General features: G+C 49.6%; 1 protein-coding gene across 15 annotated transcripts in view; it reads left to right on the forward strand.

The window, feature by feature from the left end:
- The window catches only part of TRIP12 (thyroid hormone receptor interactor 12), a 1,120,962-nt gene that overhangs the window by 836,469 nt on the left and 257,380 nt on the right, over positions 1–27,113 (forward strand). For all 15 annotated transcript variants that reach the window (XM_085634980.1, XM_085634991.1, XM_085634979.1 and 12 more), the window contains one exon: positions 12,957–13,156. In XM_085634980.1, coding sequence (XP_085491106.1) covers positions 12,957–13,156 — 200 coding nt within the window. The remainder of the gene's footprint in view (positions 1–12,956; positions 13,157–27,113) is intronic.

The raw sequence follows: 27,113 nt of genomic DNA on the forward strand, positions 1-27,113 counted from the left end.
TGCAAGGACGAGGATGCGGTGCATTCCAATCTCGATATGGAGGCCAGAAGTAGTCGACCACACTACCCCCAGCAGCCGCAGCCTCAGCCTCCAAGCAATCCTAGGCTGATTCTTCAGGACCACACTACTCCAGTTGGTGGGAGAATTTGTCATCTCCCCCACCGAAGATCATAACATCTGACTAGTGGGTCTTGCAGATAGTACAGGAGGGCTTTTCCCTACCTTTTTTCTTTTTTTTCCACCTCCTATTCCGCCAAATACCGAACGGCTAACTGAGGATCATTTAAAGTTGTTCCAGGAGGAAGTTACGGCTCTCTTGGCTAAGGGAGCTATAGAAAGGTTCCCAGTTTCAGAAGTAGGCAGTAGCTGTTATTCCCGCTACTTTCTGATTCCGAAGAAGGGGACATGGCCCATCTTCGCACCGTCAATCTCTTCCTCAAAAAGGAGACATTTCAAAATGATCACTCTTGCTCATGTCTTGTATGCCCTAGACCAAGAGGACGCGATGGGAGCCTTGGACCTGCAGGATGCGTATTTTCTTATTCCCATCCTACCGGGCCACAGGCGGTACCTGCGGTTCAAGGTGCGTCGTGAGCACTTTCAGTCTACCATGCCTCCCCTTTAACCTTACCAGTGCCCCACCGGGTGTTCGCCAAGGTGATGGTGTTGGTTGCAGCTCATCTGCGCAGGTAAGGGGTGTCAGTCTTCCCCCTACCTCGACAACTGGCTGTTGAAGGAGTCTTCGCCCCAGGCTGTCGTCTCCCACCTTCAGATTACGACAAACCTTCCGCATTCACTGGGGTTCTCTATAAACGTGCCTAATTCACACCTGACTCCTTCTCAGACGCTCCCTCTCATTGTAGCTATTCTGGACACAGTGCAGTTTCAGGCTTATCCTCCCAAGCAGCGAGTCCAGGATATCCAGGCTATGAATCCGATATTTCAGCCTCTACCCTGGATTTCGGTGAGACTGACTCTGAGGCTGTTGGGCCTCATGGCTGCCTGCATCCTGTTGGTAAGACGTGCCAGATGGCGTATGTGGGCTCTGCAGTGGGACTTGAATTCCAATGGGCATAGCATCAGGGAAATCTCACCGACGTGGCCCAGATCTCGGAAGGAACTGTGAAGGATCTGCAGTGGTGGTTAACAAACTGCAATTGGGTCAACGGCAGACCCTCTCCCTTCCCCAACCAGATCTCAGTCGTGACAGATACGTCACTTGTGGGATGGGGCGGCCACCTGGGAGAGGTGGAGATCAGGGGATACTGGTCTCTGATGGTGACTGGCTTCCATATAAATTTGTTGGAGCTCTGAGCGATTTGGTTAGAATTGAAAGCATTCCTTCCATCTGTCAAGGGGAGGTTTGTGCAGGTTTTTGCAGACACCACCACTTCAGTGTGGTATTTCAACAAGCAGGGCGATGTGGGATCGTGGACCCTTTGTCGAGAGGCCCTGTATCTCTGGCCGTGGCTGGGACAGCAGGGCATAACCCTGGTGTTTCAACATAAGGCAGGTTCTCTGAATGCCAGGTCGGACGAACTCAGCTGTTGATGCCTTGCGAATCACGAGTGGCGTCTTCAGTCAGAGGTGGTGCAAAGTCTATTTCAGCAGTATGGAGAACCTTGGTTAGATTTGTTCGCCTCCAAAGAGAACGCGCATGGTCAGTGGTACTGTGCCCTGGAGTTTCCAAGTCGGCTATCGCTTGGTGCTGCTTTTAGTCGCGAGTGAAGCCCAGGCCTGTTGTACGCCTTTCCACCCATACCACTCCTGCCCAGGGTTCTGAAGATCAATAGCGACCAGGCCCAGGTCATTCTTGTGGCTCCGGACTGGGAGAGGAGAGTCTGGTATCCAGAGCTTCTGAGAATGAGTATTGATCCCCCGATTAGGCTGTCCCTTCGGGAGGATCTTCTGTCGCAGCAGCAGGGGAGGGATCTCCACCCTAACCTGTCAACTCTGCGCCACCATGAGTGGAGAGTTATTGGTGACAGTTGATAAATTTTGACCTTCCTCCCGAAGCCAGTAATGTATTTCTAGCAGCCAGTCGGCTCTCCTCTAAGACGGTATACGCCTGCTGATGGCAGAAATGTTTGTTATACTGTACAGAAAGGTCCATTGACTCGCTTTTTGCTCCTCTTTCTACTGTCCTTTTATTCATTCTAACCCTTGCCCAGCAGGGCTCTGCCTTGGGAACACTCAAGGATTACCTTTCTACTCTGTATGCTTTTTTACGGCTGCCAGACCAGCCCTTTCTCTTCAAGTCTCCTATTGCAAATAGTCCTAAATGGTCTGGCTCACTTATTTCCACCCATGCCCTTTGTTATGCCACAGTTGGACCTTAACTTGGTCCTTACCTTTCTAATGTGTGCTCCCTTTGAGCTTTTGCACAATTGACCCCTCTGGCTGTTGACCATCAAAACAGCCTTCTTAGTGGTGATGACATCTGCCCGGAGGGTGAGTGAGTTGCAGGCATTACCTTGCTCGCCTCCTTAACTTATGTCCTTTCCGGACAAGGTGGTGCTTCACACCAGGCCATCTTTTTATGCCAAAGGTTGTAACTCCTTTCCGTCTGGGTCAGTCCATCACTTTGCCCACCTTCTTTGCTCCCCCACATCCCTCTAAGGAAGAGCGGCGTCTCCACCGACTGGATCCAAAAGGAGCGTTGTTCTACCTTGAGAAGAGTTCCGGGTGGATGACCAACTCTTTGTGTGGTACATGGGAGCAAAGAAGGGCAGGGCAGTGCAGAAAAAGACCACCTCTCACTGGGTCGTTTTCTGAATCAAGATTTGTTATGCCTTGGCAAAGAAGCAGCCCCCTGAGAGATTGAGTCCATTCTACCAGGGGAAAGGCTGCGACTACAACCTTAGCTCGGGGTGTCCCTGTCCAAGACATCTGCCAGTCAGTGATGGGCATCTTTGCACACATTTGCAAACATTACTGCCTTGATGGGCAAGTACGCAGGGATGGACATTTTGACCGATCAGTCCTGCAAGACTTTTTAGTTTAGGATGTAAACACTATCTAGCTGGAGATTGCTTACAGCCCCACGCATGCCTCCCCACTTTGCAGAATGATATTGTAGAGCTAGAGTTACTCCCCTTTTCCGGGCTTTAGTTTTGCACACGATTTCGTCCGTTACTAAGTGGCTCTGCGCTTCTGGTGAGGAAAAAACAACAAGCATTTGCAATGCAATAGGTCTCGCATTTACGTGAGTTTGAGTTATTGGCATTGTAAATGACAATGCCTTTTATTTATGTTTTGGTTTTTAAAACACAAATAAAAGGCATAGTCATTTACAATGCTAATAGCTTAAATTCTTGCGAAAGCGAGACCCATTGCAATGCAAATGCTTGTTGATTAGGGCTCTAAGAAGAGCCTGGCTGGCTATGTCCTCAGTGCGTTTGGTTCTGAGAACACAGCGTAGGATGGATTGATTGCTCAGGTCTGACTTAGAAGGAGTGGTCCGAGAAAGCAAGCGGCTTTAGGAGCAACAAGGCGGTGTTTAGGGGTGTCTGTGGATGAACCGAAGAGTAGATAGGGGTGCAATGTGGGAACTTACTGGCACAGTGACTCAATAACTCCAGAGTGTGTGACAGTGCGCTTACAGCCTGAGGCATGCTAAAATTTATTACAATGAGGCTGTGCGCTTAGTGGGAGAAGAGTAGCTGTGGGAGGGAAAAGGGTGCGTGAGGGAAACATATTTGGAGCAGGCAGCGGAAGTCAGGTGGAGAGAAAATATGCATGAAAAATAAATAAATACCTTATCTCGACCGTTTTGCGAGTGCCGTTTCCTGTGCGGCGCTGATATTGGCAGAACCCTTCAGGTTGCAGCTATGAGGCGGGGCTTGCAGAATGCCCAACAGAGTTTGTCGAGCGGCGTATTACAATATAAAGGCACGGCGCAGCAAACGCGTTTTTTTCAATATTTTATGCATTTTAAGCATAAAGTATTTTTAAAATGTTGTTTGCGAACCTCGCCCCTCCTTGGCGAGGAGGTGGCACAAACCACAAGCACGTAAACAAGCTGGCGCCATTGCCCGAATCAACAAGTCTCCAAGCACTAGTATATGGCAACTCTGCAGCCGCATCCCTAGCCACAAACTGTGCAAAACCTTCCTTTGCACGTCACGGTGTGTTTACCATATGTCACCATGGTCTCCTGGGAAAATAATTTGAGATCTACTCTCGAGACACGTCCTTTCTGTTGCGGTGAAAGTACACGCGTACTTTGAGGATTCCATCAAATACATTCAACCCCAAATGAATGCGAGTTTATGCAAGCCGCTCCGAAGGAATGGCACCTAAATCTGTACCTACGAGACGCCAGCCTGTTTGTAATCAGGGGGCTGGTTTCAAACAGCCTGGCGGGTAACAATATACGTTTTCGATGTTTTGCTGCGCACATAACCTGCCACACAGCCATCTTCCGAAAATACAATCCACAAGTAGCAGATTTTTGGAGAAGAATTTACCACATCATGCCTGCGCGTCGAGAGCATTCCACCGGCAGTGTTACGCAGAAGAGGAGGTACATTTCCAGTGAACGCTGCACACGTCACACACTCACCCTCCTCCTTGCTCAACCTGAAAAGGGAGGGGGTGACGTATTTGCTCGGCTTTCTCGCCTGCCAAAAGGTTTCTTGTCTTTATGGGGCCATGTGTTTGGCCCCATAAAGAATAAGAAACCTTTTGCGACGAACGCAAAGCAGGCCAGGCCGTCCAAATGGGACGGCTCAGAAAGGCAAGCAAATACGTCACCGACCCCTCTTTTCCAATGGCTGGCCACTGTTCAGCATAAACGGTGACGCCAGCCAATGGGGGCGGGGCTTAATGCCCCTTACAGAAAATACCCACATCCCATTAAATCTCACCAGCGAGACTGCGCATGCGCGCAGCCTTACTCTAGCGAGACCTAAAAAGTACTGATGTCCACGTGCCTGGGTGGTGCCTATATAGGCACTGTGATGTCATAATCGACACTAATGACGCAGAAAACGTCACGCAGAGCCAAATCGAGTCACCCGATGTTGTGTGCAAGGGGTATTGCTCAGCAAATGTTTCCGCAGGGATATTCAAAGGTAAGGAATCTGTAGCTAGATAGTTTTTACCAGATAATGAGTTACCAAAGGTAAGTAACTTGTTCTTTAAGGACATTTAAGCCCACTCCACCAAAGCCATACCTACTCCTACGACTCATAACAAAGTGTTAGGTAGCTGACATCAGCAGGAGGGCCACATGATGATCCTTGCCTACTTTCACCAAGCAGCACTGCCTCATGGCTCAAGCACCCAGTAATGATGGTTACTTTGCTAGACAGTGTGGCATGGAGTCCCTATTATACTTAATTCTTTGTATCAGGCCCCCAAAATGCTAGCTCATGAATTATGATAGGTTTCTAAGGATTTTCGAAAGAATTATGCTAACACTTTACCACAATACATAAAAAACTTCTTTCTAGAATAGAGATGTGTAGGAAGCTGGGTTTCTGTTACACACACACACACACACACACACACACACACACATACACATACACACATACATATACACACACACATATACACACACAAACACACACACACACACACACACACACACTCTCACTCTCACTCTCACTCTCTCACTCTCTCACTCACTCTTTTTGCCAGACTACTGATGCACTTTTACTTGCTGTTCCCTGGGTCCCTGCCAATCAGGTTCCCAGGGTCTGTGTTCTTAACCCAAAACTTACCCTGTAGCCCCAATTGGGACCTCTCTGACCACATGAGTTCCTTTTATAAGGTACCAAGGGCACTGTGGCCAGGGAAGGCCCCTAGGGGTTGCAGCACTTATTGTGCCACCCTTCGATACACACACACACTGCCATTGCAGGCTGTGTGTTTTGGTGCAGAACAAAGTGATGAGTCGACATGGCACACATCCCTGTGTGCCATGCTTACAATCATCTGCCATTTCATAGGTCAGCCACCCCTCTAGCTGGGTGCAATATACCATTGGTGAGGGTACAGATGCATGAGCCCTGTCCCCCTACAGTGTCTAAGCCAATTCCTAGACATTGTAAGTGCAGTAATGCCATTAAGATTGTATGGTGCTGGGAGTTTGTCATGACAAACTCCACAGCACCATAATGGCTTTACTGAAAACTAAGAAGTTTGGTATCAAACTTCTCAGCACATTAAACCCACACTGATGGCGGTGTGGGATTGAATGAAAAATGCACTCAGAGGGGATCTTGGAGATGCCCCCCTGAAAAACGACCAGCCTCTGGTGGGTTCCCTGACTGGTACACACCAGCCTGCCACCACAAGAGATGTTTCTGGACCCCTAGGGTGGGAGCTTTCGCTCCCTGAGCCCAGAAACAAAGCATTTCCTGGGCGGAGGTGATCACACCTCCCCCAGGCCAGGAAGAGCCATCTGTGGCAGGGAAACTTCAAAGGCCTTGCAGCCTTTGTAATGCGACCTGAGCCTCTCCTGCTATCAGGAGCAGGCCCCCTTCCTGTCTCCCTTCCTTTTCGTCGGGAAGACAGGTGGGAAAAATTAGCCAGCCCACCTCTACCAACTCCACCCCTCAGGTGGGGGAGGAGAGATGAGTCCCACTCTTCAGTGCACGCCATCTTGCAGATGGAAGGCACTCCCCAATCCGAATAGGGGATTGTGCTCACACCCCCATGTGGGGTGGGCACACCAAGGGTATAGTCACCCTAAGGTCAGTAGCCCACTGGCTACTGACCTAGAGACACGTAAAACGCCCCCTAAACACAGGATTTAGGGGGCAGTCCTGAACCAAGAAGGTAGACAAGAAACCAGAAGAAGGACCGAACAGCCATGCTGAAGCTAGCAAGAGGAGGACACAGTGACTCGGCCCCAACCCTACCGGCTGTCCCCACCTCGAACCTGCAGAAGCAAAACTCTGGTGTTTCTTGCAGCCAGCACCCTCAAGAACCCCGAGGACCTGCCCTGCCTTCAAAAGAAAAGACTGTCTCCCATGAACACCGGATTTGTTCACCAGCAGACTCCAGGTCTGGCAAAGTCCGCAAGTCTGCACCCCTCTGCAACCCACGGCGAGTTCGAGCGGACCAACACCAAGAGGAGGTCTCCCCGGCGATCCTGACCCAATCTCCAGTGACCCCTTACCTGCCCTAAGCCTCCAGCCGACGCCTGCAGCCTCAAACAGGATGGTCCCCCCCCCCCCCCCAACCGCGCCCAGGAGCTGGTAAGAAGATCCGACCCTAAAAGGCACCCCTGCACCCGACGCCACCCAGCCTTGGGTGGCCCAACCAACGGTGCCTAACCAACCCCCGGCATCCCAACTTAACTCTCCAAGTGGTGGTCGCACCCAGAAGACCTTCGTCCCCGAACCTGCAGTGTTTGCAAACCGGAGACTCCCCATTGAAAGCTAAAGAGCGCCAGACGCCAAAACATCACACTGTACCCGGCTGCCCCAGTGCTGCTGAGGGTGCCCCTTTTGTGCTGGCTTGAACCCCCATTTGCCCTGAGCTTAAGTCCAGGAGCTTTGCTCCCACCACCCAGTGGCCTGCTCGTCGGCAGCCACCAACCAGACGCCCCCTATCCCTCATTGGACAACATTGGGCCTCAGCACTCTGCACCCAGCCGTCGCGGAGGGTGTAACAAGAGTGCATCCTTGACCCTGTGGGACCCCTGAGTCTACCCCCAGAATACCAACTCCCACACCGAATACTTACCTGTGAACCGAAAACCCTTATTTCCTCTATAGGAAAACATTGACTGTTTTTCTGTAAAAAGTTTCTAAGAATCCCTTTAAAACTGTAACTTAAAATAACAAAAACGCTTTACTTACCTGTTTACAGGAAGTGTCCCAGTGCAGTATCCAGGTATACTGCACTGTGTAAGAAAAGTAATCTGTAAGGTGATCTACTTGACATTCAACTAAAAAGCCAATACAAAGTATATGGACAGTATATCAAAAGCATTGCATTACTAGTAGCTTTACTGTAATCAAATCAAAGTGCATATACAATTGTATTCTAAACTGTTTACAACCTGCATTACTTCTGTAAACTATTTATTGCTTACCTGTGCCAGGCTTGCTTGGTTCGAGAAAATAAAATAACTAAAAGAATATTTTTATTCAAAAACAATTGGTCTGAAGTTGTGTTTTGTGAATTAATTTGCTGATTGTGTACAACAAATGCTTAACACTACCCTCCGATAAAGCCTTACTGTTCGACCACACTACCGCAAATAGAGAGGAAGGTGCTATCTACTTTTACCTCTGCCTACCTTTGGTGTTCCAGTGGACTCTGTGCACACTATACCTCACTTTGATATAGTATATACAAAGCCAGCTTTCTACAAGATTCTGCTCCAGTTCCATGTGAAGTCTGGAGATCACATCTTGATGGACAGCTCTTCTTGCAGATTACTCACCAACAGTATATAGCTGCTTATCTAGTACCCACTTTAAAGTATGTACAATTACTCCATATTGTGAGAAAGTGCCCTCTTTTTTGCATGGCATGCCCCCACTTTTTGCTAAATTGCAGATGTGCTTTGACTGAGTGTGCCCTGGGCTCCGGCCAATCAGGTACCCAGGGTCTGTGTTCCTTCCCTAAAACTGCATTGAGGCCTAAACCCAATTGGCATCTCTGGCCACATGTCAGCCCCTGGTAAATGGTACCATAGGTACCCAGGGCACTGTGACCAGAGAAGGCCCCTAAAGGCTGTAGCACTTATTGTGCCACCCTTAGAGGCCCTGTACCCTGAAACACACACACTGCCTTTGCAGGCTGAGTGTCTTGGTGCAGAACAAAACACATCCCTGTGTGCCATGCCCACAAACAACTTCCCTGGCATACATCAGTCACCCCTCTAGCTGGGTGCCCTATGCCATTGGTGAGGGTACAGGTGCATGAGCCCTGTACCCCTACAGTACCCAGGTCCATTCCTGGGCCCTGTAAGTGCAGTGCTTCTATTAAGAGTATATGGTGCTGGGAGGTTGTCATTACGAACTCCACAGCACCATTATGGGTACACTGAAGACTGGGCAGTTTGGTATCAAACTTCTCAGCACATTAAACTCACACTGATGCTAGTGTGGGATTTAATGTAAAATGCACCACAGATGGCATCTTAGAGATGCACCCTGAAACACGACCAACTACCTGTGATCTGACTGAGTGGCTGCGCAAGCTGCCTCCACCAGACATGTTTCTGGACCCCTGGGTCGAGAGCATGCTGCTCTCGGGGCCTGAAACAAAGCACATCCTGGGACGAGGTGCCAAGCCTCCTCCCTCAGGATGGGCAGGGTTCACGAAGGAGAAGCTTCAAAGGCATGCTGCCTTTGTGAGCCTCTCCAGACCATCTGCTACTTTCAGCAACTGGTCCCCACTGGTTCTACCCCCACCTTGGACTTGGAATCCGGCAGGGAAAAACAAGTGAGGAAGAGAGGTTTGCCCACCTCTGCCGACTCCACCCCTAAGGTGGGGGAGGTAAGGTGAAGCACAACCTCGAGTCCCCGCCATCTTGAGGATGGGGGGACCCAGCCAACCAGGGACAGGCTCCTGCCCCCCCTCCCACTGGAGAGTGGCAGAATAGGGGGTGTACCCACCCCAGGGAAGGGACCTATTGGTCCATGCCCTTTACCTACCTGTAAAGCCCCTAAATTTAGTATTTAGGGGCACCCTGAACCTTCCTTCCTCAGATCCAGCAACCACAAGAAAAAGAAGAGAAGAACGAGAAGCCCTGCAGAGCTAACAAGAGGACGACGCCCACCGACTCGGCCCTAGCTCTACAGGCCTGTCTCCCCTCAAACCTGCTCCTGCAAAACCCTGGCGTGTCCAGTGTACAGCAACCTCAAAAACCCCAGAGGACCTGCCTGCCTTCACTTTCCAAGCTGTTTCTCCCGTGAACACCGGACGTGTTTGAACTGCAGCTTCTGGTGCCAGCCAGGAACCGCAAATCCAGCCCACTCTGCACCTGCCGAACACGGCCCGACCTCGAGTGGAAAAATACCATGAGGAGGTCCCCCCGGCGATCTTGAGCCAAGATCCGGCGACCCCTGACCTGCCTTAAGCCTCCAGACGGCGCCTGCCGCCTCAATCCAGAGGACCCCCCTACCTCGACCAGAGCAGGTAAGAAAATCCGACGTCCCAAGGCACCCCTGCGCCAGAAGCCCCACGGCCTTTTGTGCCCAACCCAGCGGTGCCTAACCAACCCTCAATATCCCAACTTACCCCTCGAAGTGGTGGTCACTCCTGGAAGATCCTCGTCCCCGAGCCTGCAGTATTCCTTTGTCCCGGAGAATCTCCATTGAAATCAACAGGCACCCGTCCTCAAAACAGCACCCTGCACCCGGCCGCCCTAGTGCCGCTGAGGGTGCCCCTTTTGTGCTAACTTGGTCCTCAACTTGCCCTGAGCTCAACCCTAGGAGCTTTGCTCCCACAATACGGTGGCCTGCTTGCCAGAAGCCACCAACCGGAGTCCCCCTATCCTCCATAGGATAACATTGGGCCTCAACACTTTGCACTCGGCCACCCTAGTGCCGCTGAGGGTACAACAACAGTACATCACTGACCCTGGGAGACCACCGAGTCTTACCACAGAACCCTAACTCCAAAGAATGATTACCTACCGGGAAACCGATAATCTCGTTTTCCTCATAGAATAACATTGACATTTTTTCTCCCAAAAAGTTTCTAAGGGTCAACTTTTGAAAACTGAGAATATTCCTTAAAAATCACCCGATCAACCAAAATGTATTTTCTCAACTGTTTACAGGCAATGTCCCAGTGTTGAATCTAGGTATCCAGCAGTGAGCAAGAAACGTATTGTTAAAGTAACTTACCTGCTAAGTGAATTTCCTCCCATAGGATAACATTGGTGATTCCATGTGAAAAAGTTTCTAAGTGTCAACTTTTGAAATACAATAATATTCTTTTAAAATCGTACCTCTAACTAAAATGTATTTACTCAACTGTTTTCAGGAAATGCCCCGAGGCTGAATCTAGGCTCCAGCACTGTTAGTAAAAGTAATCCGATAAGTAATTTATTTGCATTTTACTGAAAAAGCCTATTGATCCTATGTACTGAGTCTACTAAGTTTGTGCACTGCATTGCAACCCCTGTAAACTCGAATTGGTACAAAGTCCAACTGTATTTTTAAGGTATTCAACAACAGCATCTTGTAGCTGAAAAGTATTTATATGCTTACCTGTACCAGGCTTGCTTGGTTCTAGAAATAAAACAGTATATTTTTTTTATACAAAAACAATTGGCCTAGAGTTCAGTTCTTGAGTGTGTGAATTTATTTGCTGACTGAGTGGGTACATCAAATGCTTAACACTGTCCTCTGATACTGCCTTACTGCTCGACCAAGCTACCACTTTAGAGAGTAAGGTTCTAACTAACTTTAACCTCTGCCAAACCTCTGGAGACCCTTGGACTCTATACACACTGTACCTCACTTTGGGTGCAGTATATATAAAGCAAGTTTCTTACACATATATAACAAGACTCAGGGTCTCTGAACAGATTTCTTCTTATTTTTCCTTGGTTTTCCTGATCTAAATCCTTATGTGCAATAACCTGCAAGAAACAATGTAGTGTGCGCTGAAAGGATTCATTCTTATAGCAATACAGGAGACAGGACTTGTTTGCAAGAAATTAGTTTTTCTGATGGCCTTTAAATTCAACAGGTTGAAAAACCAGGAAGCTCATTTATGCAAGCCTTGTTATTATGGCTGTTAAAGAATCTTACAAAAATGCCTTCATCATTCTCAAGCTACCAGAGTATGAGTATGAGTATTTATGCTGTGAGTAAACCTGAAAATTATTTTGGTAAGGGATCGTTTTAAGTTATGCTCTTTTTTTCTTCGTTAAAATTGGAATATAGAACACCATCTCCGCAATCTGGGACGTACAACTCCCTCTGGGAATGTTGTGTGCAGATTATCCAGAGAGTAACATTCCTTTTTGTACCTGAATCATGTCCCACAGTAGCTTCCGGATGGGGCCTCGCTTTATCAGTCATGCTTTGTAGCAAATTTTCACAAATTGAGAATTGCTTGCCAAAGAACTGATTAATGATGCATCCAAACCCGTATGTAATTTTATTGAGGAACTTAGTAAACCAAAATGATTTGAAGATATTTCTTTAGGTTACGTCCAACCACCTCCCTGGGTTTGCGTCCAGGCCATAAACCAGTGGTTGAACCTTACACAAATCATAACCGTTGTCGTGCTTTAGGGCTGCTCGAGTTATGCTTTAGCTTTCATGGATCATTGGTTTGGTTTTAAAGCTTGTTTAAATGCAGAAAATGAGTGTCTAACCCACCACCTTCTTTTAATCAGAATTCCAGTTAATTATAGAACATTGATAGTTATTGGTTGACCATCCTGGAATCGGGTACCAGAACATTTTTCCTCCAACCATGCACAATAATTTAGATCATCCCAGATTCACTACCCAATAGTTTTTTCATATTGATCCTGGGATGCTAGTGACCTATCCTAGTGCTGTCAAGTATGATGGTGGCATCAGCATACTGTACTACCAACAGAAGAACTGATCCCACTTTGTGAAGAAAGGGGCAAACTTGTGCACTTTCCTGACAGCAGTGTAAAGGCTTCATAACCGGTGTCTGCTACCTGAATTTTGGCCTATCTTTATTTGAACCGGAGTATCTGTGTACAGGATTTCTGTGACTCTCAAGAAGTGATAGAAATGCCACTTTGTTTTAGTGTGCGACATACCTGAATGCTCTTTTTGTTTATAAGACAGGCACACCTACTTGTTTGTTTTTTATTTGTACTAATTTGCATACGATTTCATGAGAATTGTTAAAGGTTCTCAAATTCAAGTAACAAGTTAATGAGATTGTTGTCTGAGGTCAATATATAATGAATCAATGGTTTTGCACTTTTATTGACTTGTCATATTATCCTTTGCGTTACCTGTTATTTTGTTTTTTCTCATTAGGCTGCTCAGTTTTTGAATTCAGGGAATGTGAGGCACAGGTTGCAGTTTTACATTGGTGATCACTTGTTACCATATAATATGACTGTTTACCAGGCAGTCCGGCAGTTCAGTATACAGACAGAAGATGAGAGGGAGTCCACCGATGATGAAAGTAATCCATTGGGAAGGGCTGGAATTTGGACAAAAACCCATACAATATGGTAAGTTACAAAATATTAATTTCCATTTTAAATTATCATGGATACTTTAGATTCAAATAAATCCAAGTCTTTGGTTTGCCTACAATGTATCACTTTACATACTTCCGATTGATACTTACATATTCTTATATGCACATTCAATGTTGTGATGCAGTTGTCATTTCTTTACCATTGTTTTGCTCCCAAATGCCTCAGTAACACACTTCCCTGAAGCATCCCCGGTATCGAGTAATGTTACGATGCCATAATTCCTTCTAATGGAGAAAATTCTGAAATTAGTAAAAACAAATGTCTCCAAATGGCTGTTGGTCAAAATCAGGTTCACTTTCATTAAAAAATGATTTCTCTGTAATGGTGAGTAGTCATAGTATGATTGTTTTAGGATTCGTTTTGTGTTACTTAAGAGGAAAACAATAACATTTCTGCTGAAATCTTAATTTCTAATAGAGGCTTTCAACCCCCAAGATGCCTCACCTTTTGAATATTCCCCCGGCATCCGACTAAACCCAGAAACATTTCAGCAGTTCCTGTACACACAGTTAGGTGGCACTGACTGGTCAGCTCCGGAAATGATGTGCAGAGCATATATAGGCGCAACTCATGCCTGCTGACATTTCTTTTATTTCCCTGCCACCAGGCGCAAATACAGATTTCTATCTTGTCTCTGAGACATTTAGCTCAGTATTCTTGGTCAGAACTTTTCAGTGTGCAAGGTTTTAAGCCCTGTAGGTTGCTGGGAAGTAACATATGTCTGTGACAGATTCCCATCAGATGTCCCTGGGGCGGAGTCACGACCCTAAGGATGCATTATTGAACTGAAAGGCCATCCTTGACTGCACGGCAAGACTTTACATCACCCAAGAAACGCCCAAGAATACTCTGCATCGAGACCAGTCTACTTCGATGTCAAATTTCCAGTCCCTTTCCCGCTCCAGCAGTTGCCAAATCTGATCCAGAGGCCAGTCTTCATCAAGATTTAAATCTTTGGGTAAGTCAAAGTATACAAAATCAAATTGGCACTCTAAACTCTCTCGCCACTTGTCTTCGCCTCATTAAGCATGTGGCGTCACCATGGCTCTAGATCTCACTCTGAGTCTCCCGACTTCAGAGCTGATCCCTCAACTGGTTCAGGCACAGTCTGGATTTCCGAGGGCCGTCTTCCACTCTACAACAGATCGAAGAGTTCAGCGCGTCCATAGTCCGGCTCTTCATATCCTTGCCTAATCCCTCTGGCGCACCTTCCGGCCCTAAGGAGCCAATAGGCCTTCCATGTGAAGTACCTCTGACTCCGACCCTGCCTCTGGTTCCATGGTCTACACTGGTCCTTGGAACTTCGATGTTGGTGCCGAATCCACTGGTACCGGATGAGGAGATACCAATTGTGGGAAGTTGGCCTGATGTATGATGTCACTAGTTCTAGTGTACACCTTGTATCAGTCCAAATACCCTTATGGTGATTGGTTGTAAAGTCAACCTTATAGACCAGCTATCCTAGTGGTAGCATGGACAAGAGCAGTCTTAGGCTAAACTCTGAATGGCATGTGAAGCCAGCTGTGATACCATATATAATCCCTTGAATACCAAATGAAAGGACACCACAACAGATATATATATAAAATAAAGTGTATTTATTCTAGTCAAACCCTCGGCACTCTTTATGAGATTAGAGGTAAGTACAACACAGTCTTATTTAAGCATACATTAAGTCACACAGGTAAGTAATACAGTTAGGCCCTAGGGGCCACGCAAACCATATACTAAGTAAGTGGTATAAGGACCACTGTCACGGAAATAGGATAGGCCTAGGCCTAGGTAATCGCTGGGGCTACACTACACTAGCAACAGTTAGGAAGTGGGAGGCCCACGGGATTCAGGTGCAGAGTGGAAACACTCACGCGTAATGCGTAAAAGTCGATAGAAATAGTAGATGTTAGAAATTAACAGTTTAAGGACACTTCTGAAGCAGCTAGAGAGTCGAGACTCGGAAACTAGACCCTAGGATAGTCACTACCCTTGTGAGCACCGAAGTACCCAAGTTACCTAGCCCACAGGCTGCGGGTGCATAGGTGTGAACTTGCGTCGGGTTTCGTCGTGGACTTCTATGGATGCCTGAAGGAAAGTTGCTGACAGGCAGTCAGTGACGAGTGTCCGGTGGATCCCAAGGCTGGGATCAAGAAGAGGAGACCTGCAAGCAGAAGGGACAGAGTCAAGGTCACTAGCCAGTGACCACGTGGAACCAGGAAGGAACCAGGCGATGTCGTGAAGATTGCAGGTGAAGGTGAAGCTTGTCGCTGCAGCCACGAGGACCAGGGAACGTCGAGGACGACCAGGACCAGGAGGCGAGCTGTCCCACGAAGGCTCTTGCTGTCGGCGGCGTCGAAGTTGGACTAGGACTCACCAAGCCTTGGCAAGCGGAACCCACGAAGAACGGAGGACTTGCTTCTGGTGCAGACCAGGAAGGTCTGGGGTGCTTCTCTTTTTCAAAGAAGCAGGAGCCAGTCTGGAGGAGCCAAACCAGCGGTGAAGATTTCAGGATGCGTCGTCACAAAGGCCACTAGCCAGCGGGCAAGCAACCGGACATACGCGGCAAGCAGGAAAATGCAGAAGGGCCCCACGCAGGACTCGTGGAGTGTGGGGGGCGGATCTTCGGTGCAGATGGTGCTTGGGGTTGGGGCTTCTCAATCCCCGGTGCACAACTTCGAGGGTGCCTCAGAAGCTGCGCTTGAAGATACTAGCCACTTTTCCCAGGTAGCCGGTCCCACGTCTCTCGTCGCCTCCACGGATCTCAGCTCGGCTGTGGATGTGGATCAGGGTCGGAGAAGTCTGGAAGTCGAGGCTCTGGTCGGGCTCTGCAGTCGGTCCCTCGTAGAACTTCAGCAAAGCAAAGGGTAGTCTCTTGATGGTGCCTGTTTGCACAGGGTAGCCATTCCTTGGCCACAAGGGAGATTCTTCAGTCTTCTTCTTTCGTCTAATGTCGAAGGTCCAGAGTTTCTGTTCAAGTTGCAGGTTCAGGATAATCTAATCTCCTGGGGCCCAGCTACCACTCTTATCCAAATCTGGGGGGCTGGGTTACCTGCTAGGTCATGCCTTATGGGTGGGACCTGGGAGGGGGGTGGTTACACCCCCTTCCCTTTGTCCAGTTTCGCGCCAGGACTGGGGCTGGAGTGCCCCAGCACCGGTTTGAACTGGACTATGCACGGGACACCTTGTGTGCCCCAGGCATGTCTCATTCTATTCATCCCTCCCTGCCCCAATACACTAAGGCCTGTCTGGGGTGGTGCTCGCACCTCCCAAGGCAGGAAACCTATTGTCCAAGCCTCCCTTGCCGGGATCGCTCCCAGCAGCAGGAGGTCAGACTCGTGTCTGTGGCAGCAGCATCCATTTTGTGATGCTGGGGCTCTGGTTAACTGTAACCGGGTAAGTAGGTTGCAACATGTCTTCTCCCTCTAGAAGGGAGGGATAATATCCTCATCCCCAGAAATGGGATGGGGGTATTATTCCAAAGTGTTAGACACCTTACACGATATGTTTTGATTAAGCCAAACCATAGTTACCATAACCGTTTAAGATTATAAGGTACTTTAAGAGTATATGGTAGGCTATATCATAGAACAGCTATAAGGACATGGTTCCGGAAGCTGCAGACAGGCTCAGCTCATGCTAGAGCACCATCTCACATGTTACCAAGCACTCTGCCTCCAGGATTGTTAAGGCCTGCCATAGGAGTGGCTGATAGGTACACATGTGTCTATATGTAAGTTAGGTATAGGAATACTACACCTAAGCAAGGGGTGATTACACGACCTTGCCCCAGCTGAGTGATCAGCCAGTTGTGTCATAATGGAAGGCCAGGCCAGGGGTGGCATAATACATGCTGCAGCCCCTGGTAGGCCTAGGGTACACCTATGCCCTGGATACCTAGGGTACACTGTACAGGGGCCAATAAGGTGATCCTATCCAATTGGGTTATGCACCTAAAGTACATAGTATCAATTTAGAGAGAGAACAGCAGGGCTGTGGGTCTGATTAGCAGGCCCACATCTAAGTCGAAAACCAGTAAAGCAAAAGCAAAAAGTGGGGGTGAACATAGAAAGCAGACCCTACTCTCCTACACCAATAGTATTCTCAGAGTCCGCGCCAGTCCAACCACCTTAACCGAGCTGCAGACAACTACAGTTAAACTGACGTGTCCCCCCCCCCCCCCCCCCCCCCCCACTTGTTCTGCCTCCTCAAGGGAGAGCACACACCCTGCGCTCCTTTTCTGATGGATACTGCTACCTGCAGATTCTTCACCTGTACAGCATCCCCCCAGGTGTCAGACTGGATCTAGAAACTTCAACGCAATGAGGTTTCCAGTTGAGGGCTCTGGACTCATTCCGCAAGGGAAGTGAAATCAGGTGGTGCCACTGCGGCTATTAAGGGCCCACACCGGCACACCAACCTCAGTTTTCTTTTTTCCGTGCCTTTGCAGATCCAGAGCTTCACTTCTGAGGAAATTTTACTTCACTAAATTACAACTTACAGTACAAATATGTCTTGCCTAAAAAGTCTGGGTTTAAACCCAATAGAGATTGGGAGGGACAGATGACCATCACGGGACCCCCACACAGTCTGTTTATGGCATTTGTGGTCTGATCATGACCACATTTTGTTCCTTGTGCCTCCACATGCATCCTAGGGCTAGGAGCTAGAAGCGGAAGGTCAAATTGTTCATGGCTCAAGGGAAGGACGACTATCCACACCAAAAGCGTTCCAGACATCTTTCCCCATCCTCTAGAAAGAAGAGGAGTCCTAAGAAAAAGGAGAAGAAACATACCAGGGGTACGTCACCCCATCAATCTCTGACTTTACCAGAACCCTTGTCCTCGAAACCAGAGCTAATCCTTATCCATTCAGCTGATCCTCAGTGTAGCCCTGCTCCACCTGTGGGCCAGGCTCTGGATTGATCGCCACCTTCTCTTGTCAGGTCCAGTAACCTTGTCTTTCAATGCACCAGCGCCGACCCCGGCTCGTCACAAGTTCCCGCTACCAGGAGCAAATCTGGCAGTGTTTTAAAGCCATGTATGCGATCTATGTAAAAGCATCAACACTGTCTGGCCAACTTTTGGGCTCAGTGTAGTACCCGCTTCTATCAATCATCATGCCCTTCCATCTGATGCCATTCCATTGGAGTCAGCACCATACTGTTTTGATCCTGCACTTCTACTCACAGCTGATAAAGTGGATGGTGCCGATCCCTCCTCTGCCACCGACTGCTCCTCCCCACCACCTCCATCATCTCCGATAGTGACGAATGCCTCCACCCTAGTGTGGAGAGCTCATCTAGAGATCAGAGGTCTCTGATCTCCGGAAGAGCTGGTTCTGCAGTTGATTCGACTGGCCCTCAAGTCCTTTCTCCCCTGCATAGTGGGTTAGTCCGCCCATATCTTGACGGACAACACAATATGCAATGTGGTATGTGAACAAGCTAGAGAGAGTAGGGTCTAACCCTTGCCTGGAGGTGCTAAGACTATGGTCTTTTGCACACCTTCAAGGGATCTGGCTCACAGCCAATCACCAAGTGGGGTCTCTGAATATCAGAGCTGGCAGCCTGAGCTGGTGTCATCTTGCTGATCAAGAGTGGCCTCCTCTACTGGAGGTAGTCCACGACATCTTTGCCCAGTGGGACATTCCTCAGGAGGATTCATTTGCTTCCTCAGTAAATCCTCGGTGCCAGCAGTTCTGTGCTCTCCAGAATCTGTTGAGGGGAGACTTGGGGGGGGGGGGGGGGGGGTCAAGAAAGGGTGTGGTATGAGGGCCTCCTGCACTTTCCCACATGTTCTCCACCACAACTTCCATTCAGACCGGACCTTCTCTCCCATTCGTGGGGAATGGTTTTCCACCTATATGCCTGGACAATGAGCATGGACATCTATATTCCTTTCAGCTGCCACCAGAGGTGATAGACATCTTCTCAGTGTGTATCCCCACCACCAAATTTGCTTACACTTGTAGATGGCGCAACATTGTTGCTTGGTGTGCAGGGAACAGTGTAGACCCCTTGCAGTCCAGGCTGTCACGTGTCCTGCAATACGCACTTTCCCTTGTACGGAGGAGTTGTGCGATAGGCACTCTCAATGGGTATTCCGCTGCATTTTCATAATTTCTGTGTCTGCTAGATCAGCCATCTCATTTTAAATACCACATTTGTATGCACTTTCTCACAGGGTTGACAAACATGTACCCTCCAACTCCTTTTGTTCTACCCCAGTTGAACCTTAATTTGGTTTTGACTTTTCTTATGGGTCCTCTGTTTGAGCCCTGCATAGCTATCCCTTAAGGATGTTCCCTCCTAAAGCTGTATTTGTGGTGGCTCTCACCGCAGATGCACAGGTGGGCAAGAAACAGTCTCCTAGTTCCCTTCCACCTTGTACTACTTTTTACCTGTAAATATTGGTGTTGCGAACCAGGGTTGCTTTCCTGCCAGAAGTGGTGACGTTTTACCCCCACTTCCCAGAACCTTAAGGAGGAAAATCCTTGGTGGGCGGTTAACTACTATCTGGACCGCACCAAGGACATACAACCGAATGGCAAGCTCTTTGTGAGACACTGTGGGACCAAAAAAGGCCAAGTAGAATGAACCATTTCAAGATGGATCATCCTCTGCATCACAACCTGCTATGCTCTGGCCAAAAAGGACCTTCCGGAAGGGATCAGAGCCCATTCTAGCAGGACTAAAGCCACTACTTGTGCCCTAGCCGGAGGCGTTCCTATCGCAGAGAGCAGCGACATGGACATCCCCACACACCTTCGCCAATCATTATTTCCTGGATTCTTGAAGTGCATTGGGTCAGTCACGTTGCTAAATCTGTTTTGCAGTATTTCCTTGTCACAGTTACGGGTATTACTCCAGAATCTGCTATACAGGTGAGGAATCCACAGGTAGACTTATCAATCAGAAGAAAAAGTTACTTATGTGTGGTAAAGATCCATCTTGTGGATCTTCTACCTACATGCACATTAACTGACCCACTTTCCTCCCTGTTTGAGGGATGTTATAGAGAAAGTTAATAAGATCCCAGTTTATATTCTGGTACTGCACTACTTTGTCAATATCACTCAGTTTACTCACCTCAAAGACTGAGGGGAGAGGGGGGGGGTATGGAAACTGACATTGTAGCCCGAGGGCAACTACTTGATGGCTTCGGTGATTTCACCTGAAACCCCTTCTGGCATCCTAATGAAGCCAGCACCCCCTACTGACAACAGGAGAGCTTTGACGTTTTTCGTATCCAGTCTGACGCTTGGGGTTGTTCTACATGTGAAGAATCTGCAAGTAGATAGAGTATTGTAGGAAAGTGGGTTTCTGTTGCAGTGACCCCCCCCCCCCCCACACACACACACACTTTTTGCCAGATTTCTGATGCACTTTGACTGAATGTGCCATGGGTCCATGCCAATCAGGTTCCCAGGGCCTTTGTTCTTTCCAGAAACTGTATCATTGCTCCCACAATCGGCACACCTCTGGCTCACCTATAAGTCCCTTGTAAAAGGTACCACTGGTACCATGTGCCTTGTGACCAGTGAGGGTCCCTTAGGGCTGCAGCATGTATTGTGCCACCCTAAAATACCCCACACCAAACACATACACCCTGCTATTACATGCTATGTGTTGTGGTGTGTTGTGGTGTAGCTAACTTAAGAGTCAACATGGCACACCTTCCTGGGTGCCATGCCTACACACCACTTTCTGTGGCATAGGTAAATCACCCTTGGAGGCGCAAGTGTGGAATGGCTGCCTAGCGGGGAAGCTCCCACAGCCCGATGGCCAGATCCGCCCAATAATCATGCTCTGATGCCCTGGAAGAGCTGCATAGCGTAGCGACGAGGTAGCTGACACCTCGCTGCCAAACACGGACAAGACTCAGGTCCAGCGGTGCTGTGGAGCGCCCGAGATCGGCTGCGAAAGCCGCGCCTGGCCAGTGCCTCCGTACGGCTGGAGGCAGACCCCGGGGACGCTGCACTACGATAGGCCACGGTGCTCACGTGGGGTGTAGGCCGTGGTCGCTAGGGAAGTGCGGCACGGCTCCGGAGACGAGCCCCGGCCCTGCGGACCCCCAGGGGGGAGGCGCGGGCTCTGTTACACAGCGCTGAGGGCGGAGGACATACGACGAGAGAGCGCTGCGGCCTGGGACTCCGGATCGCCCCCCCCCCCCCCCCCCACCCTGCTGACTGGTGATTGAAGCACCACTCCTGCTGCGAGAAATGCGGCGGGAGTGAAGGAGGCCTGCGAAAGCCCCGCCTGGCGGAACGGACACTGCTGGCAATAGTGGCCGGCTGGCAATAGTGGCCGAGAGTACCGGAGCGGCGATCCGGGTGGATGGCTGTGAGTGGAGCACCTAGGAGCTGGCGCCTTGTTGGGCTATGGCGCTAATGGGCCCTACAGATACAAAACTGTGAGTGGTAGACGTCTGTCTCGTGGCGCCCGGAGGTGCAGGGCCCCTCGGGGGACGGGCCTGGAGGGTACAGCTTGCCTTGGGGGGGGGGAACCAACACATAGGTTGGGGGGCCTCCTGGAACGATACCGCCTGAGTTGAGAGATTACAGGAGTAAGATCTCCCCCCCTCAAAGATTACAAACACACACCGCTGCTGCCTGAATGTGCTCTCGTGGGTCGCGGTGGGCCTGACACATGCTGCTTCTGGAGAGTGCCTGCTCCCATGCTGGCCGCGGTGGCCGCCTCTTACTAACTTGGTGGAGGGCACCTTTGGGTGGCGCCAAGGTGCGAGGGGCGCGCAGCGGTACCTCCTCAAGGGGACTCCTGCGCTACACAGAGGCGGACAGCGTGTACCCGGCGACCTACAGAGAGGTACCTGCGCACAGTGGAAGAAAGTGAGAGTGTCTGCACACTGCGTGGGGGTCGAGAGAAAGTGTCCTGAGACCATACCCTGATAGTCACTAGTTTGGGGCAAAGCGGACAATAGTACAGGGTGAAGCACGTACCACCAGGGACATAGGGGAAGACGAGTGACATCCCCCTACCTTTGCTGGATAGCGTGGTCAACGACCCTCTTGACGGAGCCGAGGATCTATTAGGGCTGTGGCGCGGCCAGCGCGGTGACAAATCCGCCGAGACGTCTGCTAGCGGAGGGCAGCATGGGGAAGACAGACGCCAGGCAGTCTCGACTGCACTTCAAAGCGAAAACATCGTCTAAGGCGACATCGGAGGTAGACATGGAAGCCACGGTGCAGAGTTCCCGGGAGACGTCAACGGAGATGGACTTTGATGTGAAAACCATCATGCTGGAGGTGGTTCAGGGTATAGCCACACTCGCAGGCAAAATGGACGATATGAGTATGCGGATAGAGAGCATTGTGCACAAATTAGATGGCCATGAGACCCGTCTCAAGGAAGCAGAGAAGCGTATCTCCGACTCAGAGGATGCTGTCGTGCGCGTCCAGGACTCGGTGGCTCAGATGGACAAACTGCTAAAAGTTATCGCTGCCAAGGCGGAGGACATGGAGGCGAGAAGTCGTCGCAACAACCTGCGCCTCCTTTGAATACCCGAAAGTACCAACACGGACAAGATGGAACTCTATATAGAAAAGCTACTGCTTGCGGCGATAGGGACGGAATCCTTTTCTCCTCAGTTCGTGGTGGAGAGAGCACACAGGTCGCTGGGGCCTCTACCTCCGGTGGGGGGCACACCGCGTCCTATCATAGCCCGTCTCTTAATTATAGGGATCGGGATGTGGCTCTTCGGATTGCGCGGGAGAAGAAGCAGCTTCATTATGATGGAGTGAACTTCACCCTCTACCCGGACTTCACTGCTGCAGTCCAGGAGGATAGACGGAAATTCCTCCCTGTGAAACAAAAATTGAGGCAGGCGCCAATAGACTATGCTTTGCTATACCCGGCTCGCCTTCGCGTAACGTACCAAGGGAAACAAACTTTTTGCACAAAGCCACAGCAGGCTGAGGAATTTCTGAAACACCTGAAAAGACGCACGAAGACGGTACACGCCGCAGAGCACCCTAATTCGCCCACCACTTCGGATATTGACTGATCATGGCACCCTGAGACGTGCAGTTGGTAACACGTTAGTAGCTGGAGACACTCCCGGCAGCCACAGGCTGGGGGAACTACTTTTGCTCTTTTGAGTCGTGGTTTTGAGGTATGGTACGAGATGGGCATTGGAGACTATACATAGGTGACATCGGACACCCCTGCTCTCTCTGGGTGGTGCGACGAGTCGCTTTCGCCTAGGGAGAAGTAGGAGGATACTTGTGAGCTTTCTGGTGACGGACCCCACTAGGGAGAGCCCCTTGGAAGTTTGCTTTTGTTTTAATTCACCCTTATTGAGGGGTGGATGTTCACTTTGTTTACTAGGAATACATGTGGTTGGGAGGGGGGAGGGACGGGGCGTACTGGCATGATTGGGATGCTTCAGTGGGTGGGGGGGGGGAGGATGGGGAGTTGGGATTCGTTGCAGTTCTATGTGGTGTTTGTTGATGAACAGCTACGTCAATGCATGAAAATACAATGGAAGAAGTGTGTGGCTTTGCGTATAGACCCTCTTAAAGCTGATGGAATCTGTGAGAAATAAGACGGCTATTGACTATGTTGGGGTTCATTCCTGGAATGTGTGGGGGTTTGGGGATCCTCGGAAGAGGAGACGAATAATATCCTATCTAGATCGTCACAAAGTCAGCATAGCATTCCCACAGGAAACTCACTTTACACCGCAGAGCAATATCCAATTTTCAGGGAAATGGGCATCTTACCGGCTGTTCTCCTCATCGTTGCCATTCTTATTAAAAAACATCTTCCCTTTTCACCCCATGGGGAGCTGATAGATGCACAGGGTAGATCTGCAATTGTCTGGGGCAGGCTGGGAACTGACTCGGTAACGTTGGTGAATTGTTATGGGCCGAATGTGGACACGCCTGAGTTCTTTACAGTTCTGTGGGGAAAGATCTTAGCCTGGTGTAGGACTTGGCCCTTTTTCCCTCCTTTGTTTTCGTTTTTGTAGTATTGATGCAGATTCAGGGAGCCATTTTATCTACCCCTGAAACTTCTGTCTGAGGGCCTGGAGCACAAAATGGTGGCCACCTGTGACATCACCAGCACCCACTGGAACCTACTAGCACCTTCCAGAACATTCCAGAACCCTGTGACAGTTGGAGGCGGTTTAGAATGTTGGGAAGCTAAGACAGAGAGTTGGCAGTTGGAGCTGGCAGTTGGCACCTGACTGGGGAAGAGAGAGCAGCAGAAACCTGAAGGAGGAAGGAGTGAGGCAGCAGGGGTGGAAACTTGTGCCTGGAGTGGGGTCCATAAACCCACCCGTGATACTAGTCCCTACTGACTGAGCCCAGCCTGGAGCCCTGTGTGGGAAGAAGCAAGAAAAACCATCTTAAGGACCTGGACAGCAGGAACAGGCCTTAGAAGTCAAGAAAGCAAGTACCTGACCTGTTTACTGGTTTCCCTGGAGCCGGACGTCGAGTAGCCTGGAGACCTGGAGCCCAAGGTGGAGAAGCGGCGCTGACTGGAAAAGCAGACGTTGTACCCGGAGCCGCCAGAGATCGAGAAAGGGCACCGACGGAGGTCGTGAGGAGTCCCAGAGGTCGAGGAGGAAGTCACCCAAGGTCGAGTGAGCGGTGTCAACGGGGGAGTGAAGTCCGCCCTCCGGAGTCGCCGGAGACCGAGGTGAAGTGTGCCGGAGGTCGGGAGTGGAGATCGCACTCCGGAGTCGCCGGAACCTGAGAGAATCGTGCCGGAGGTCGGGAGTGGAGGTCGCACTCCGGAGTCGCCGGAAACCTGAGGAGAGGAGCACCGGAGGTCGGGAGTGGAGATCGCACTCCGGAGCCGCCGGAAGTCGACATCGAGTCAAGACTGCCCGACGCCATCGAATCGGAGGTCGAGATCGAGCTGAGACCGCCGACATCGAACCGGAACCGCCTGCCGGCGTCGTCGAGAACTGACATTGTGCCGAGGCCGCCGACATCGAACCGGAACCGTCGCACGGCGTCGACCCGACTCCAGCGGCGTCGGAGCATCAGAAAAAGGGCAGTAAGTGGAGTAGAGGGCGCCAAAGGCCCTGTGGAATCCTAAGAGACTACTCTAGGGGTTAGAGAGGTGCTGGAACCAGCTGGACTGTGCCAGGGGTGAGCTGAGACTAATTTAGAGGGGTTGTGTAGAGTGAGAGAGCCAGGTCTCTGGTATTCCCCCCTTGATCTACCTCAGTTTAGGCCTCAGCCTTGTCCAAGCCAGGGAGTAGATACCCTCAATCCTTCCACATCCCCACAAGCTGTGCCTGGGCCAAATTAGCCCATAGGAATTCAAATGTGATCTGATTCTATGAGTGTCACTGTCAGCTTTTAATTATTTATTGGGGGCACTGTATTTATTGTATTTAACCTATTTATTGCTTCACTGTATTTATTGGTCCACAGTATTTATTGATGCACAATATTTATTGGTTTACAGTATTTATTGCCTCAGAATATTTAATTGCCTGTATGTATTGCACTTATATTTATACCTTCCTTATTTATGATCACCCCTATTTATTGAATCATTAAGCCAGTATTTATTTGACCTGCACTATTTAAAAAGCTTGTATATTGTGATTGTGTTATTATTTATCTAATCAGCAACTAAGAGAAAAAGAAGATAAAGCAGAGATATTTTCATAATTTTTACGGTGTAGAGTCGTTTTTGGAACGGATGCGCGCATGGTTATTGTATGGGTATGTCGTATGCTTAGCACGGTGCCTGATTCCTGACCACTCGAGCCAAGCTACCACTGTGTGTCCCCCGGAAATACTCCGTTACCACCAACCCTTACCGGTGTGGGAGTGGGGTATTTCCAACAGCTGGACACCACACACATCATCTGGGGGGGAGACTTTAACATAGCCCTTAACCCATGCATAGATAGGTCTGCAGCACTACCCCATCATTATAACCGTTCGCAGGCTACAGTGGGCGATATTATGGATGAAGGAGGGCTTGTAGACGCCTGGCGACACATGTACCCGTGCTCCAGAGAAGGTACGCACTTTGTCACCCGCGCGGCGTCGTGGGCTCGTCTTGACTACTGCTTGATATCCAAGGGTCTGGGACCAGGCATTGGGGCAGTGGCTCACTTGCCACGCACATATTCGGACCACTCGCCGGTGCATCTGCTGCTTGATTTGTTAGGGGCTGGGCTGCTGAGATGTGTATGGCGCCTGCAGCCCACAGCTTTATTGGATGCAGTGTTTCATGCTGAACTAGAGGAGGAGATTAGAAGTTTCTTTCAGAGGAACAAAGGCTCAGTCAATTTGGTGGAAATTATCTGGGAAGCATTTAAAGTCATAATTAGGGGTATTTGTATCTCGAAGGGCTTTGGAGTGTTGCGGGACATTCGGGGGCGACTTCAGCGGCTGGAAAGAGAATTGAAGGCTCTGGAGGACCAAATGGCTGCGGGAAGCGGAGAGAATGTGTCCGCTCAATTCAGGGACAAACTATCGGATTATATTGATACAGCAAATCGAGAAGCAAGGTTTTTAGGGAAATATTGGCAGGCCCGGAGGTATGGGGAGGGCGAGCGACCCGGGAAGGCGCTGGTGCAACTAATCCAAAAACCTAAATTCTCTACGTATGCTCTTGAAATTGTAGACCCGGCCCGTGATACACATCGCAATGCGGCAGATATCCAAGCTGCCTTTGCCGACCACTTCTCTGCGCTGTATACCACACTGCGCGGAGACCCTTTGGAACTTGAGTCGTTTTTGGGCGACGTTGCATTAGGATGGCTGGAGGATCATCACCGTGAGTTTCTCTGCACCCCATTCGAGCTAGACGAGATACGCGAAGCCATTATGCAGCAGAAATCTGGCAGGGCTTCGATGGTCTCCCGGACGAATTCTATAAAACATACATAGATATTATGGCCCCTGTATTGAAAGAGATATACGAGGAATCCCTGGAGTG

This window comes from Triturus cristatus, chromosome 11 (genome assembly GCF_964204655.1).
Source record: "Triturus cristatus chromosome 11, aTriCri1.1, whole genome shotgun sequence".
Taxonomy (NCBI): Eukaryota; Metazoa; Chordata; class Amphibia; order Caudata; family Salamandridae; genus Triturus; species Triturus cristatus.